The sequence below is a fragment of the Herpailurus yagouaroundi genome, unplaced genomic scaffold (genome assembly GCF_014898765.1).
Source record: "Herpailurus yagouaroundi ecotype Mexico unplaced genomic scaffold, PumYag 185, whole genome shotgun sequence".
In the NCBI taxonomy this organism is placed as follows: Eukaryota; Metazoa; Chordata; class Mammalia; order Carnivora; family Felidae; genus Herpailurus; species Herpailurus yagouaroundi.
Genome location: NW_024412416.1, coordinates 5764773 through 5776085, shown reverse-complemented (window position 1 = coordinate 5776085; position 11313 = coordinate 5764773). Strand labels below are relative to the sequence as shown.

General features: G+C 57.0%; 1 protein-coding gene across 4 annotated transcripts in view; it reads left to right on the top strand.

Annotated features, from left to right (window-relative positions):
• ZNF710 (zinc finger protein 710) overlaps positions 1 to 8593 on the top strand; it is a 66744-nt gene extending 58151 nt beyond the window's left edge. For all 4 annotated transcript variants that reach the window (XM_040493650.1, XM_040493651.1, XM_040493649.1 and 1 more), the window contains 3 exons: positions 3515 to 3706; positions 4186 to 4360; positions 7951 to 8593. In XM_040493650.1, coding sequence (XP_040349584.1) covers positions 3515 to 3706; positions 4186 to 4360; positions 7951 to 8117 — 534 coding nt within the window. In that variant the 3' untranslated portion in view covers positions 8118 to 8593. The remainder of the gene's footprint in view (positions 1 to 3514; positions 3707 to 4185; positions 4361 to 7950) is intronic.
• Positions 8594 to 11313: the final 2720 nt, after the last annotated feature.

Here is an 11313-nt window from a genome sequence, read left to right as displayed (position 1 = left end):
CCCCCTTTCCCCCTAGGGTCCCTCCTCCACCCTCTCAGAGCCCCGCCCCTCTCCCCCAGGGCGCCTCCCCCCTTTCCCCCTAGGGTCCCTCCTCCACCCTCCCAGGGCCCCGCCCCTCTCCCCCAGGGCGCCTCCCCCCTTTCCCCCTAGGGCCCTTCCCCCACCCTCCCAGGGCCCCGCCCCTCTTACCCCCAGGGCGCCTCCCCCCTTACCCTCCAGGACCCATCCCCTCCCTCGCAGGGCCCCTCCCCTCTCCTTCCCAGGACCCCTCACGCCCTCAGGGCCCCTCCCAAGGGCCCTGCCCCAGATCTGAGGTCCCTCCTGTAGGTCTTCCACCCGGTGCTTACAAAATCGTGCTTGAGATCATCTAGGTGCTAATATAGATGGTACGCAGATGAACTTTTCTTATGTTTGTAGTTACGTGTTTATTTGGATGAGTATTAGAAAAAATACAATTGAAATTAGGGGGGGTTTTAATAGCAAAACTTACTTTCTAAAGTTTTGAGTGAGGGGCACCTGGGTGGCTCAGTCCGCTGAGCAGCCAGCTTTGGTTCGGGGCATGGTTTCATGGTTCACGGGTTGGAGCCCAGAATTGGGCTCTCTGCTGTCAGCGTGGAGCCCGCTTCAGATCCTCTGTCCCTCTCTCTCTGCCCCTCCCCTGCTAATGCGCGCGCGCGCGCTCTCTCTCTCTCTCTCTCTCTCTCTCTCAAAAATAAACATTTTTGGGAGCGCCTGAGTGGCTCAATCAAGCATCCACCTCTTGATTTTAGCTCAGGTCATGATCCCCGGGTTTGTGGAAAACCCCCCGGGGGTACTCTGTGCCCACAGCCTGGAGCCTGCTTCAGAGCCTCTGCCTCCCTCTCTCCGCCCCTCCCCCACTCTCACCTGCTCCCTCTCTCAAAAATAAATAAACGTTAAAAAAATTAAGATAAATAAACGTTTTTAAAAAATAAATAAAATAAAAATTTTTGAATGCAATATTTGAGGAACCCCTGCAGGCCCCGGGGAACACAGTTGGAGAATCACTGAAGCAGCCTGCCCTTCCTTCCTATTTTAGACTGGAGGGTCGAGGCCAGGAGGCCCCAAGGCAACGGACATGACAGAAATACAGAGGGTTTCCTTTCTTCTTGTAATTACAAAAGTGTATCAAAACCTGTGCCTTCCCTTTAGGAAAAGTTTAATTATCTTTTTCTTTCTTTCTTTCTTTCTTTCTTTCTTTCTTTCTTTCTTTCTTTCTTTCTTTTGAGAGCAACAGAGACAGCATGAGTGGGGGAGGGGCAGAGAGCAAGTGACACAGAATCCCAAGCAGGCTCCACTCTCACCTAGAGCTGAGACCACCCCCGCCCCTTCCCAGACCTGGCCCCAGAACCTAGCATCATGCTTCCTGAGCCGGAGGCTTGGCCCCCAGAGTGTGGCTTTGAGCCGCCCTACGTGGCCCCCCTGAGCGGGACTCAAACCCGTGAAACCGTGAGATCATAACCTGAGCTGAAACCAAGAGTCAGACGCTTAACCGACGGAGCCACCCAGGTGCCCCAAAATACATTTCGTTTGAAAAGAGAGCAGATGTAAGGGGAAATACTTGTTACGGAGAAGTCCAGTGTGGCCAAACGAGGCAGAGCGGTTTGCGGGGCTAGAAGATGAAACACACCGTCCTGCTCCACTATGTCCCTTAGACGTAACTTTGACCCATTGTCCCCTGCCGCCCTTCCCGTCCCTTCAGCCACTGCCCCCCCTCCCAGAGGTCCTTCTGTCCAGGCAGACGGAACGAGGCCTCTCGGGTCCCCCAGCCCCTCTCTGGCACTCAGGCTGCCCCATCGTTTCTACCCAGATCCGACCAGCTTCACGCTTTGACGCTGAGTGTGCGCACAGCTCCCACCTTCCCTCGTGGCAGCCTTAGGGACACTCCAGGGCCAGCCTGTGTCCTCGCCTCTCCTGTGCACACGGCAGTGAGGGCGGGAGTGAGGGCCTGTCAGGCCTTGCCTGCCCCGGGAACGTTTTCTACCGGCGCAGAGATGATTTGTAGGTTTTATGGCAGCCGTTCCCCCCCAGTCAGCTGGGAGAGCTGCGGAAGTGTCGTGTTAAGAAGGACTCTGAAGCTGAGTCTGAGCTCAGCCTTAAAAGCAGAGCAGGGGTGGGGGTGAGAGTGATACGCACTCGTGCCCCGTTCGTACCGTCTTTCTCCTCTACCGAAAACCCCCACAAGTCTGCAGAGCGTCCAAAGAGAGAGAATACTGTGAAGCAAAACCGAAAACAAGAATCAGAGGCTAAGAAAATCGCACATAGCTCTGTCATGGGCGTGAATTTGCACAACGTGTGCAACATGCCCTCGGGCGGGAGGCGGCCCGGGGCAGGGCCCCCTGGTGGTCAGACACCTCTTCAGCGTGTCCAGCAAGCATACCCGCGATATGACGTGTCCCCATCTGCTAAAAGAAAGAGACACAGGCACTGTTACATTATGATACGAAACTTCGTCCCAAATAAGCACTTGGGACAGCAGCTGTGACCACAGACATATGTCTGTCCTACTGGGGATCTTCTAAGTTACTGACTCAGCAAAGAGATGAGCCCCCAGCTTTTGTCCTTTCCTCCCCGGACAATACATCAGACCCCCTGTGCCCACGGCACCCTGTCCCGCACTGGGGGTCACCTGCAGACCACGAAAGACCATGTTGACAGTCAAACCAGAGGGTTTTCCCCTGGAATTTTTGTCTCCTGGGGCCGAGCGTCCCAAACCCCTTCAGTGATGGGAATCACTTGGGGGACCTGCCGAGACTAAAAATTCCTGGCCCCACTGGATCGGGATCTCCAGGGAGGAATCTCCTGAGAGGCTGTATGGGTAACGAGAACTTCAGGTGGTTCTTATCACCAGGGAAGCTTGCAGAACTCTCTTGGGGTCAAGTGGATGGGCTCCAGAGGTTTGGGAACTCTTGTACTCAGATTCGAGTGTCATTTTTCCTGGAGCGTCATGCTTTTAATCATATTCTCAAAGGGGTCCGTGAACCAGAAAGACCACTGAAGGATGGGACCGAGGGGGAAGACGCATACACAGGCTCTTGACCTGAGGACAGTCCACCAGGCTACGGCTGCCTTCTTGGCCACAGGTCCCTGGCGCCTGGCGTGTGTGATGCTGGCTTGTAGCAGGTGCCCAGGGAATAGTTGCTGGATGGATGAATGAATGAATGAATGAATGAAATGAACGAATGAATGAATGAACACATTCGCCTTGGTGTGCTGGTGCAAACCTACAGGTACACCTGCCAAGGTGAGCGGGAGACAGCGGGTGTGTGGGCAGGAACCATGAGGCCCAGCCAGTCTCTGCCTATGACTGGAGGACTTCCTGGAGTAAGTGGCCCTGCCCCAACATTCCCCCACTTTAAACACATGGTCCCTGTTCAGAACACCCCCAGGAAGTCATTTCACTCAGACACTATGGTCCACAAACACACACACTTCCAGAGGCTGTGCCCGTCGCGTGGCCCTGACCATCACCCCTTCCTCCCCACCCCCCCGCCAGGGCGTGAAGGAGTTCAAGTGCGAGGTGTGCGGCCGGGAGTTCACCCTGCAGGCAAACATGAAGCGACACATGCTGATCCATACCAGCGTCCGGCCCTACCAGTGCCACATCTGCTTCAAGACCTTCGTGCAGAAGCAGACCCTCAAGACGCACATGATTGTACACTCGCCTGTGAAGCCATTCAAATGCAAGGTACCAGGCTCTCGGGGCCCCAAGGCGGGATGTCCCCACGGGCCGCCCAGAGTCAGCACGACGGCCGCAGCTGAGACCCACTCAGAGCTGGCCTGGCCAGCACGAACAGGGGAGCCCAGCTTGGGGTGAAAATGCCAGGGTCCAGAGCCTACAAGCTGCTGCGGTTGTATTTTTTTCAAAGCTGGGGAGAGGGTGAAGGTCCCCGCACAGCCCCAGGGAAAGAGCCCAGGCGTGGGACTCTGTGTGGTCGGAGAGCCGGGCCCTGGGCTTCTGGTAAGCCCAGCTCAGGGAGGGTGGTACAGTGACCAGCAAGGAGCGGCTTCCACTCTGTCTCACAGGCCCCTGGGGCCACAGGGGAAAAGGACAGAGTGAGTGCCGTGCATAGCGATGGGGACTCCGGCTGTGCCGGGGAGGCGGGAGCGGGCAGGGGGTTCGGGGACGGCGGGCTCCCCGAGGGCTCAGGAGTCGGTGTGTTCCAGGTGTGTGGGAAGTCCTTCAACCGCATGTACAACCTGCTGGGCCACATGCACCTGCACGCGGGCAGCAAGCCCTTCAAGTGCCCCTACTGCTCCAGCAAGTTTAACCTCAAGGGCAACCTGAGCCGGCACATGAAGGTCAAGCATGGTGTCATGGACATCGGCCTGGACAGCCAAGGTGGGTGGGCCACGCGCAGCGGTCGGAGCGGGAGCAGCGCTGTCACGGCACACTCAGGAGCCTCCTGGCCGGTTAGGGGCGTGGGGAGGCCGGCCAGGCCAGAGACCTCACTGGGATGCGCTCAGGTCTAGGGAGGAGGCACCCTGGAAGGTCGTCACGGTGATAATGATGGGATATTTATGTATTCTTCAGAGGACTTAAGTGGGCCCACATAAACAATAATAAATACAAATAAATAACCTTTTTTTTTTTTATGTTTAATTTATTTTTGAGAGAGAGAAAGAGAAAGCACGGGAGGGACAGAGAGAGAGAGAGGGAGACACAGAATCCAAAGACAGCCTCCAGGCTCTGAGCTAGCTGTCAGCACAGAGCCCGACGCGGGGCTCGAACCCACGAACCGTGAGATCGTGACCTGAGCCGAAGTCGGACGCTTAACAGACTGAGTCACCCAGGCACCCCAAAAATAATAAGTAATATTGATCGAGTGCTAACTGTGTGCCAGGCCTTTATTAACTCACATGGTCCTCACGGTGAGGTTGGCTCTGTTATTATCCCCATTTTTGAGATGCAGGGACTGGAGGACAGAGCAGTTAGGTAACTCATGCAAGGTCACAACACACAGGAGGTGACAGACACTTTTATGTTGACGACTGGAAGATGACATTTAAAATAAATGGAAGGGGAAGAAATTAACAAAAGGGAAAACAGCCGCTGGAAAGATGAGGGAAGCCAAGTGAGGTCACAATTCCAGATGTACCACGGGAGGGTCAGTGGACTTCCCTGGGGAGCTCTGAGCATCCCAGCAGCCAAGGCAAAGAGTGTAATGCGATCCATCACACTCCTGTAGTGCTTGCCAAAGAGAACGTAGCCCACGTACTCAGGTAAGGGGCCTCACACCCCTGCGCTGGGTGGAGGTTTCATAGGCTCTTTGTTGTCACATCCGTAAGGTTAGTGATAGCCTGTCCCCTCAACACTTGTCAGTAGTGGAAAACATTAGTCTCTCGGGCCTTACTGAGGGGAGGAGGCACTTTAGACATTCCACCGGAAGCAAGAGATGATGGCGCTGCGGGGAGGTTCCTTGTACAGTCAGGAGCTATCTGACTCTCTGGTGCACCTTCTGAGACAAGGTAGCCGGGAACATGCCTGGACAAGAAGGGGTGAGTTGACTTGCCCGGACTTAACTCACGAGCAGTCCGTCAGATGCTGGGGGGGGGGGGGGGGGCGCCTGCAATAATCCCGAATCGGTTTTGCAGCAGCTAACCAGGGAGTGGCCTGGGTTTTCTGGCAGAAACAGGCGTCCTCAGTTTTCTGTTCTTGGGGGCAAGGATGAAACGCTGTTGGCTGCAGACCGGTGCCCTCTGTAGCCCCTTCCTACGCAAAGTGTGGCACGAGAACCAACAATACGGGTGGGCATCCCCTGGGATCCCGCTAGAACTGCAGGCTCAGCCCTACCCCAGATCTGCTGAGTCAGAATCTGCATCTCCAGAAAGCTCTCAGGGCGGTTTGTTTGCACGGTGGGGTTTCAGAAGCAAGGAGCTAGGGTGGTGGTTTCAGACATTAGTATTCACTGGAAACGCTGGGAAGCTTGTTTAAACACCTGGCTGGGCTCCACCCCCAGCGTGTCTGCATCTGTACGTCTGGGTCATGCTGCAGAATTTGCATTTCCAGCAAGTTCTCAGGGGATGCCGAGGCTGCTGATCAGGGACCTCCCTTGGAGAACCTTCGATCTAGACTCTAAAAGGACTGGCACTCAAACTTGGCTGCACATTGGAAGCACCCGGGGAATTTTTTAAATGCTGATGCCGGAGTCGCAACCCCAGAGATTCAGATGTGATTGGTCTGGCATAAGGCCTAGGATCGGCACTTTATAGGCTGGGGTTTTTTTAATTTTTATTTATTTATGAGAGAGAGAGCACAAGCAAGGGAGAGGCAGAGAGACAGAGGGAGACACAGAATCTGAAGGAGGCTCCGGGCTCCGAGATGTCCGCACAGAGCCCAATGAGGGGCTCGAACTGACCAACTGTGAGATCGTGACCTGAGCCAAAGTCAGACGCTCAATCGGCTGAGCCACCCAGGTGTGCCAGCCACGTTAAAGCACTTGAGATAATTCTCTGTGCGGTAGAGTTTGAGAGCCCCTGCCCCCCGCAGACCTGCCATGCATCTAACCTACCGGGAGGGAGCGGAGAAGAACTCTTCCCGTTGGAAACGGGTCTCTGCACACCTTGACCCCAGGGGGTGGTGAAGGCACAGGCTCTGTCCCGTGAGGTCAGTCACCAGGAATGTGCAGGACGGCTTTCTTGCTGGCTGCACCAGGGAGTAAGGTGATTGACACTGGAATGGCTGGGACCCAAGCCAGCCTGCCTCTCGCTTAAAACCTTGATCTGAGAAGCTCAGGCTTGACAGTCAGGAAGACTCACAGTGTGTCAGATGCTCTGGGTGCACGTACACACACGCACACTCAGGCTGGCCTTCTTCAGAGCTGGCTGATTCGGCCCCATAATAATGACACGGGGCGGGGAGGCTCCCTCCGTCTGTTTGAGGCATTAGCTGTGATTTTCCTCATGGTCACAAGATGGCTGCCAACAGTCATCAGGGCAGTGTGCTTCCTTGTGCACAACCAGTGGGGAGAGTAAGAGCCTCTTCCCTTTTGCTCTAGGAAACCAGTGAGAATTGGGTGACTTCAGAGATTTCACACACAGGCCTTTCCTCGTGATTCACTGGCCTGAATTCATTCCTGAACCGCTCGTCGGTAAGGGGTGAGGTTACCCTCACACCATTGGTTCTCCACTGGGGGTGAGTCTGCCGACGTTTGGCTGAGTCTGGAGACATTTTTGATTGTTGTACCTGGGGTACCCAGGCGCCCCTCCCTCCTGCCATTTGAGGCAGAGCAGAACAGTGGATCAAAACAACAGTGCTTTCGGGGCACCTGGATGGTTCAGTCGGTTAAGCGTCTGACTCCAGCTCAGGTCATGATCTCACGGTTTGTGAGTTCGAGCCCCGCGTCGGGCTCTGTGCCGACAGCTTGGAGCCTGGAGCCTGCTTCGGATTCTGCGTCTCCCTCTGTCTCTGCCCCTCCCCCGCTCGCACTCTGTCTCTCTCGCTCACTCAAAAATAAACAAACAAAATTAAAACAACAGTGCTTTTGCTGGGTGCCCTTTGGCAAGTTGATTAATCTCTCTGAACTTCCTTTTGACCTCCTACACGGGGTTGCTGGGAGTATTCGTGAGAAGTACCACGCGTGCAGTTCACGCTAAGCGAGTGGTGTTGCAGAAACATGACCGAGAGCAGCAGGCTTGCAAGTGGCCAAGAGATCCTGCAGAGGACCCCTAGGAGGGGCAAGAGAGGCATGACAAAGAAAAGTTCAAGGCCAGCCCTGCACCCACCCACACAACTTTAGGGCTCAGGTCTGGTGACCCAGGTGAGAAGCCACAGGGAGCCTGGGGGCCTCTCCGTGCAGGAAGGGAGGCAGCTGAGAATCCTCTGGAAGCAAGGACTAGGAAATCCCGTAGGAAGGGCCTCAGCCTCCGTGTAGAAGGGCCTGGCTCTTCCCACGAGGCGGCATCCGGGCCTCACGCGCGCCTCTCTTGCAGACCCCATGATGGAGCTGACGGGCACGGACCCCTCGGAGCTTGACAGCCAGCAGGAGACGGAAGACTTCGAGAACGCCTATACGTACGCTGGCGTGCACAGCAGCACCGAGGCCAGCGTCCTCACCGAGCAGGCCATGAAGGAGATGGCCTACTACAACGTGCTATAGCACAAGCCGGGCGCCCACAGGGCGAGGAGGGCTTGGGACGCGGGGGGAGACCCACGTGCCGCGGGCGCACCTCCCGCGGCTGAGAAAGCTACTGCCCCGCTGTCCCGAGCCCTCCCCTCCCACGGAGTCGTTTGCACCACTTCGGGACCCGTAGACCAAATGGAGACTGTACTACTGGCCTCAGCTGTGAACCAGGCCCAGGCCCCAGGCATCTGGGGGAGGAAGGAGAGCACAGGAGGCCCAGCTCTGGGTCTCCTTGGCCTGCTGCTGTGGGAGGGTGGGAGGAATGCTGATCGGGGCCGTTGGGGGATAGGTCACAGGGGCACGGGTCCGTGGGTCTCTCCGGGGGCCCAGCCGAGCTGGGGCCGCCAGTGGGGAGGGGTTTGATGCGCTTCCTGTGGGCTCCTCCTGGGGTCCCGGCACCGGAGGAAGAGAGAACGTGAGTCTTGCCTTGTTTCTCCTCTGGACCAACCCCTGCCTGTTTTTTTTTTGGAGGGGGGGGGGGGGGCCGGCCCGCCCCCCCCCCCCCCCCGATCCCTCACCAGCCCCTGGGCCGCCAAAAGCCCAGGCCCCAGAGCCCCCCCTTCCCCACCTTGTCCATAAACAGCCAGGCAGGGCCCTCTGCCTTCTACCTCCTGGTGCCTCCCGCGCTCTCCTGCAGCCAGGCATGCATGCCGCCCCGGTCCTGGCCTTAGGAAAGCAGGGTGTAGCCCAGCCCCCGGCGAATGCCTGCTCCAGCCAGCCCCCAGAAGGCCCCCCTCCAGCCATTTAAAAGTGGGTGTCCCTGAAGTGGATTTCAACAAATGTCATCCGGTTCTGTGCTGAACTGGTCCCCGCACCAGGGTCCCCCGATGTGAACAAAGCTGGGATGTGCCTTTCGCTGGGCACACACTGAGACAGATGGGGGCCCCCTCGAGTGAGGGGCGGGGCACAGCGAAGGGATCACGGGGACTGAGAGGGGCTGTCCCCAGAGGAGGCCAAGGACCACCTGAGGGGTGGCTGGAGTATTTTATTATTAACAAGTATCCATTTTGAGGATGGGGACAGCCAAGACTCAACAGGTTCCCAGAAAGAACAACATAGTTAAAAAGAAAATGAAGACCATAGAGAAAAAAAAATTTTTGAGCAAAAGGGGTATTTTGAAGGTAATTTATTATTTTTTTTCCTTTCCAACTCTGTCACCTATTCTTTCTGCTGGAGATCATTTTCTTTTTCCTAATGGAAGCTCCCTTGTGTGCCGTGAGCGCTTCACGCCTCCCCGAGCTCCGGTGGCCCGCCAGGCGGGACTCCGGCGCGGAGGGGGGCTGGCAGGGAGCCTCGGGCCCTGGCGAGAGGCAGGACGCAGAGCTGGGCAGGCCCTCCGCCCCTGCCCGGCCTCTCCAGCCAGTGACTCGCTCTGCACCACCCACCTCAGCGGCCAAGGCTGCTCGATTCTGCTCAGCCGACAGCTCCCTCCCTCGCTTGCCTACTCTCATCGCCTCTGTCCCCGCGCCAGCTCCTGCCCTGGGAACCGAAGACAGGCCCAGGGCGTGAAATAGTACATTCAGGAATGCTAGGGCACCCGGACTCCTGCCCACTCGCCTCCTGAGGCCTCAGTGGAGAGGGGCGGGCAGGGCTGTCCCCAAAGGCACGAAGGAGGTGAAGCCACCAACTTCGGCCCAGAAACCAGGAAAGGAGGGGGAACAGCCGGGGGGTGGGGGGGGGGGGGGACCAGTTTGAAATGCAGCTGACTACCCCCAAAGCTGTACCCTTAGTGAAGGACCAAGCCAGGCTTCAGGGTGGCTGTGCTCAGGACTGAGGGAAGGACAGGGTGGCCTCGGGATCAGGCAGCCAGGTGCCCCTTCCTTCTCTGCTTAAGCTCATGCTAAGAGGCAACAAACGAGAGGACTGGGGGCTCAAAGGAGCCTTTTCCCCTCCAGAACCCCGAGGCCCCCCCCCAGCCCCCCAGGTGCCCGCCACGATGACCCTCAGGTGGCAGTGACCCCCGTCACTGTAGAAGACATTTTCTCCTGCTGAGCAGAAGCATCACCCCCTGCAAACTACCTCTTCCCACAATGTCTTTCTCCCCTGGTACCAAAAAGAACCCTGTACCTCCTCCTCCTCCTCCTCCTCTTTCCTGCCAGCGCAGTGGCCTTGGTCTTGGAAACCCAAGGGAGACGGTCTGGCCCCCAGGGCGGGGCTCCCCTTTCCTCCCCCAGCCCTGCCATCAGCTCGGCCCTCTGCGAGGTTCAATACTTGAACGCCCCCTGCCCTGTGCCTTGGACCCAGGCAAAGCTAAGAGAAGGAAACAGCACAACTTAAACAATTTGAGCTGGGGGGTGGTCTCGGCAAGGCTCCTGTCCTCACCCCTCCCCAACCTCTCAAGAGAGGCGTGCGGCCTCTTGGGGGACTTGGAAACTCCTGGACGAATTCCATTCTAACTTATTTTGACGTGTATACGAACCAACTGTTTAGAAATTCCACTTGTGCAAAGCCCTACTGTGTTTTTATGTTCCCGTTTAAGAGAGAAGTTTACTTAGCAATAATTATAAATAAATGAATATTCTTTAGCGAGGTTGACTGTGAGTGCTTCTTCCCGTGGTTCTTGGGGACTTGGTCCTCACCCCTCCTCCAGAAGGAACTCCCAACAAAGCTGCCCTGCCCCACACAGCAGGGCATCCGTCGTCGCTTGCTCTCCGAGGAGGGGATAGAAACGCAGACCATCCTTCAGACCATCCTTGGCATTGGAATGGCCACCTGCAGGGCCAGGCGCCTCCGGGGAGCCGCTCCAAGCCCAAGAGAGGAGGGCTGGGCCAAGGCCCCAGAATTCCCACCACTTGCAGAGAAAAGCCGCTTCTCCTCTTGACCCACCGACAGGGTACCAGGACAGAAGCCAGCTCACGACGCCAGACTGCGCCTCCGAGGCTGCCAGCCCTTCCTACTGACGGGCAAGAAGGGGCCGGAAACCTTGAGCTTTGCCCCAGGAGTTGGGCCCTTAAGCAGAGCCAGCACACCAGCTTTTCTTCCCACAGCCCTGGGAGTTCAGTATGATTACTGCAGACGCGCGGTCCTTCAAATACACGGAGGCCACCAGGGTGAGGGACGGTTAGAACCCATCTCCGAGCTACCGAGGTCCCAGCTGCCCAGTTTCAAGAGCCGTGAGAGTCTCCCCCGCCCCCAACCCTGGAAACTGGGGAAATGGACTTTGGGTCGCCAG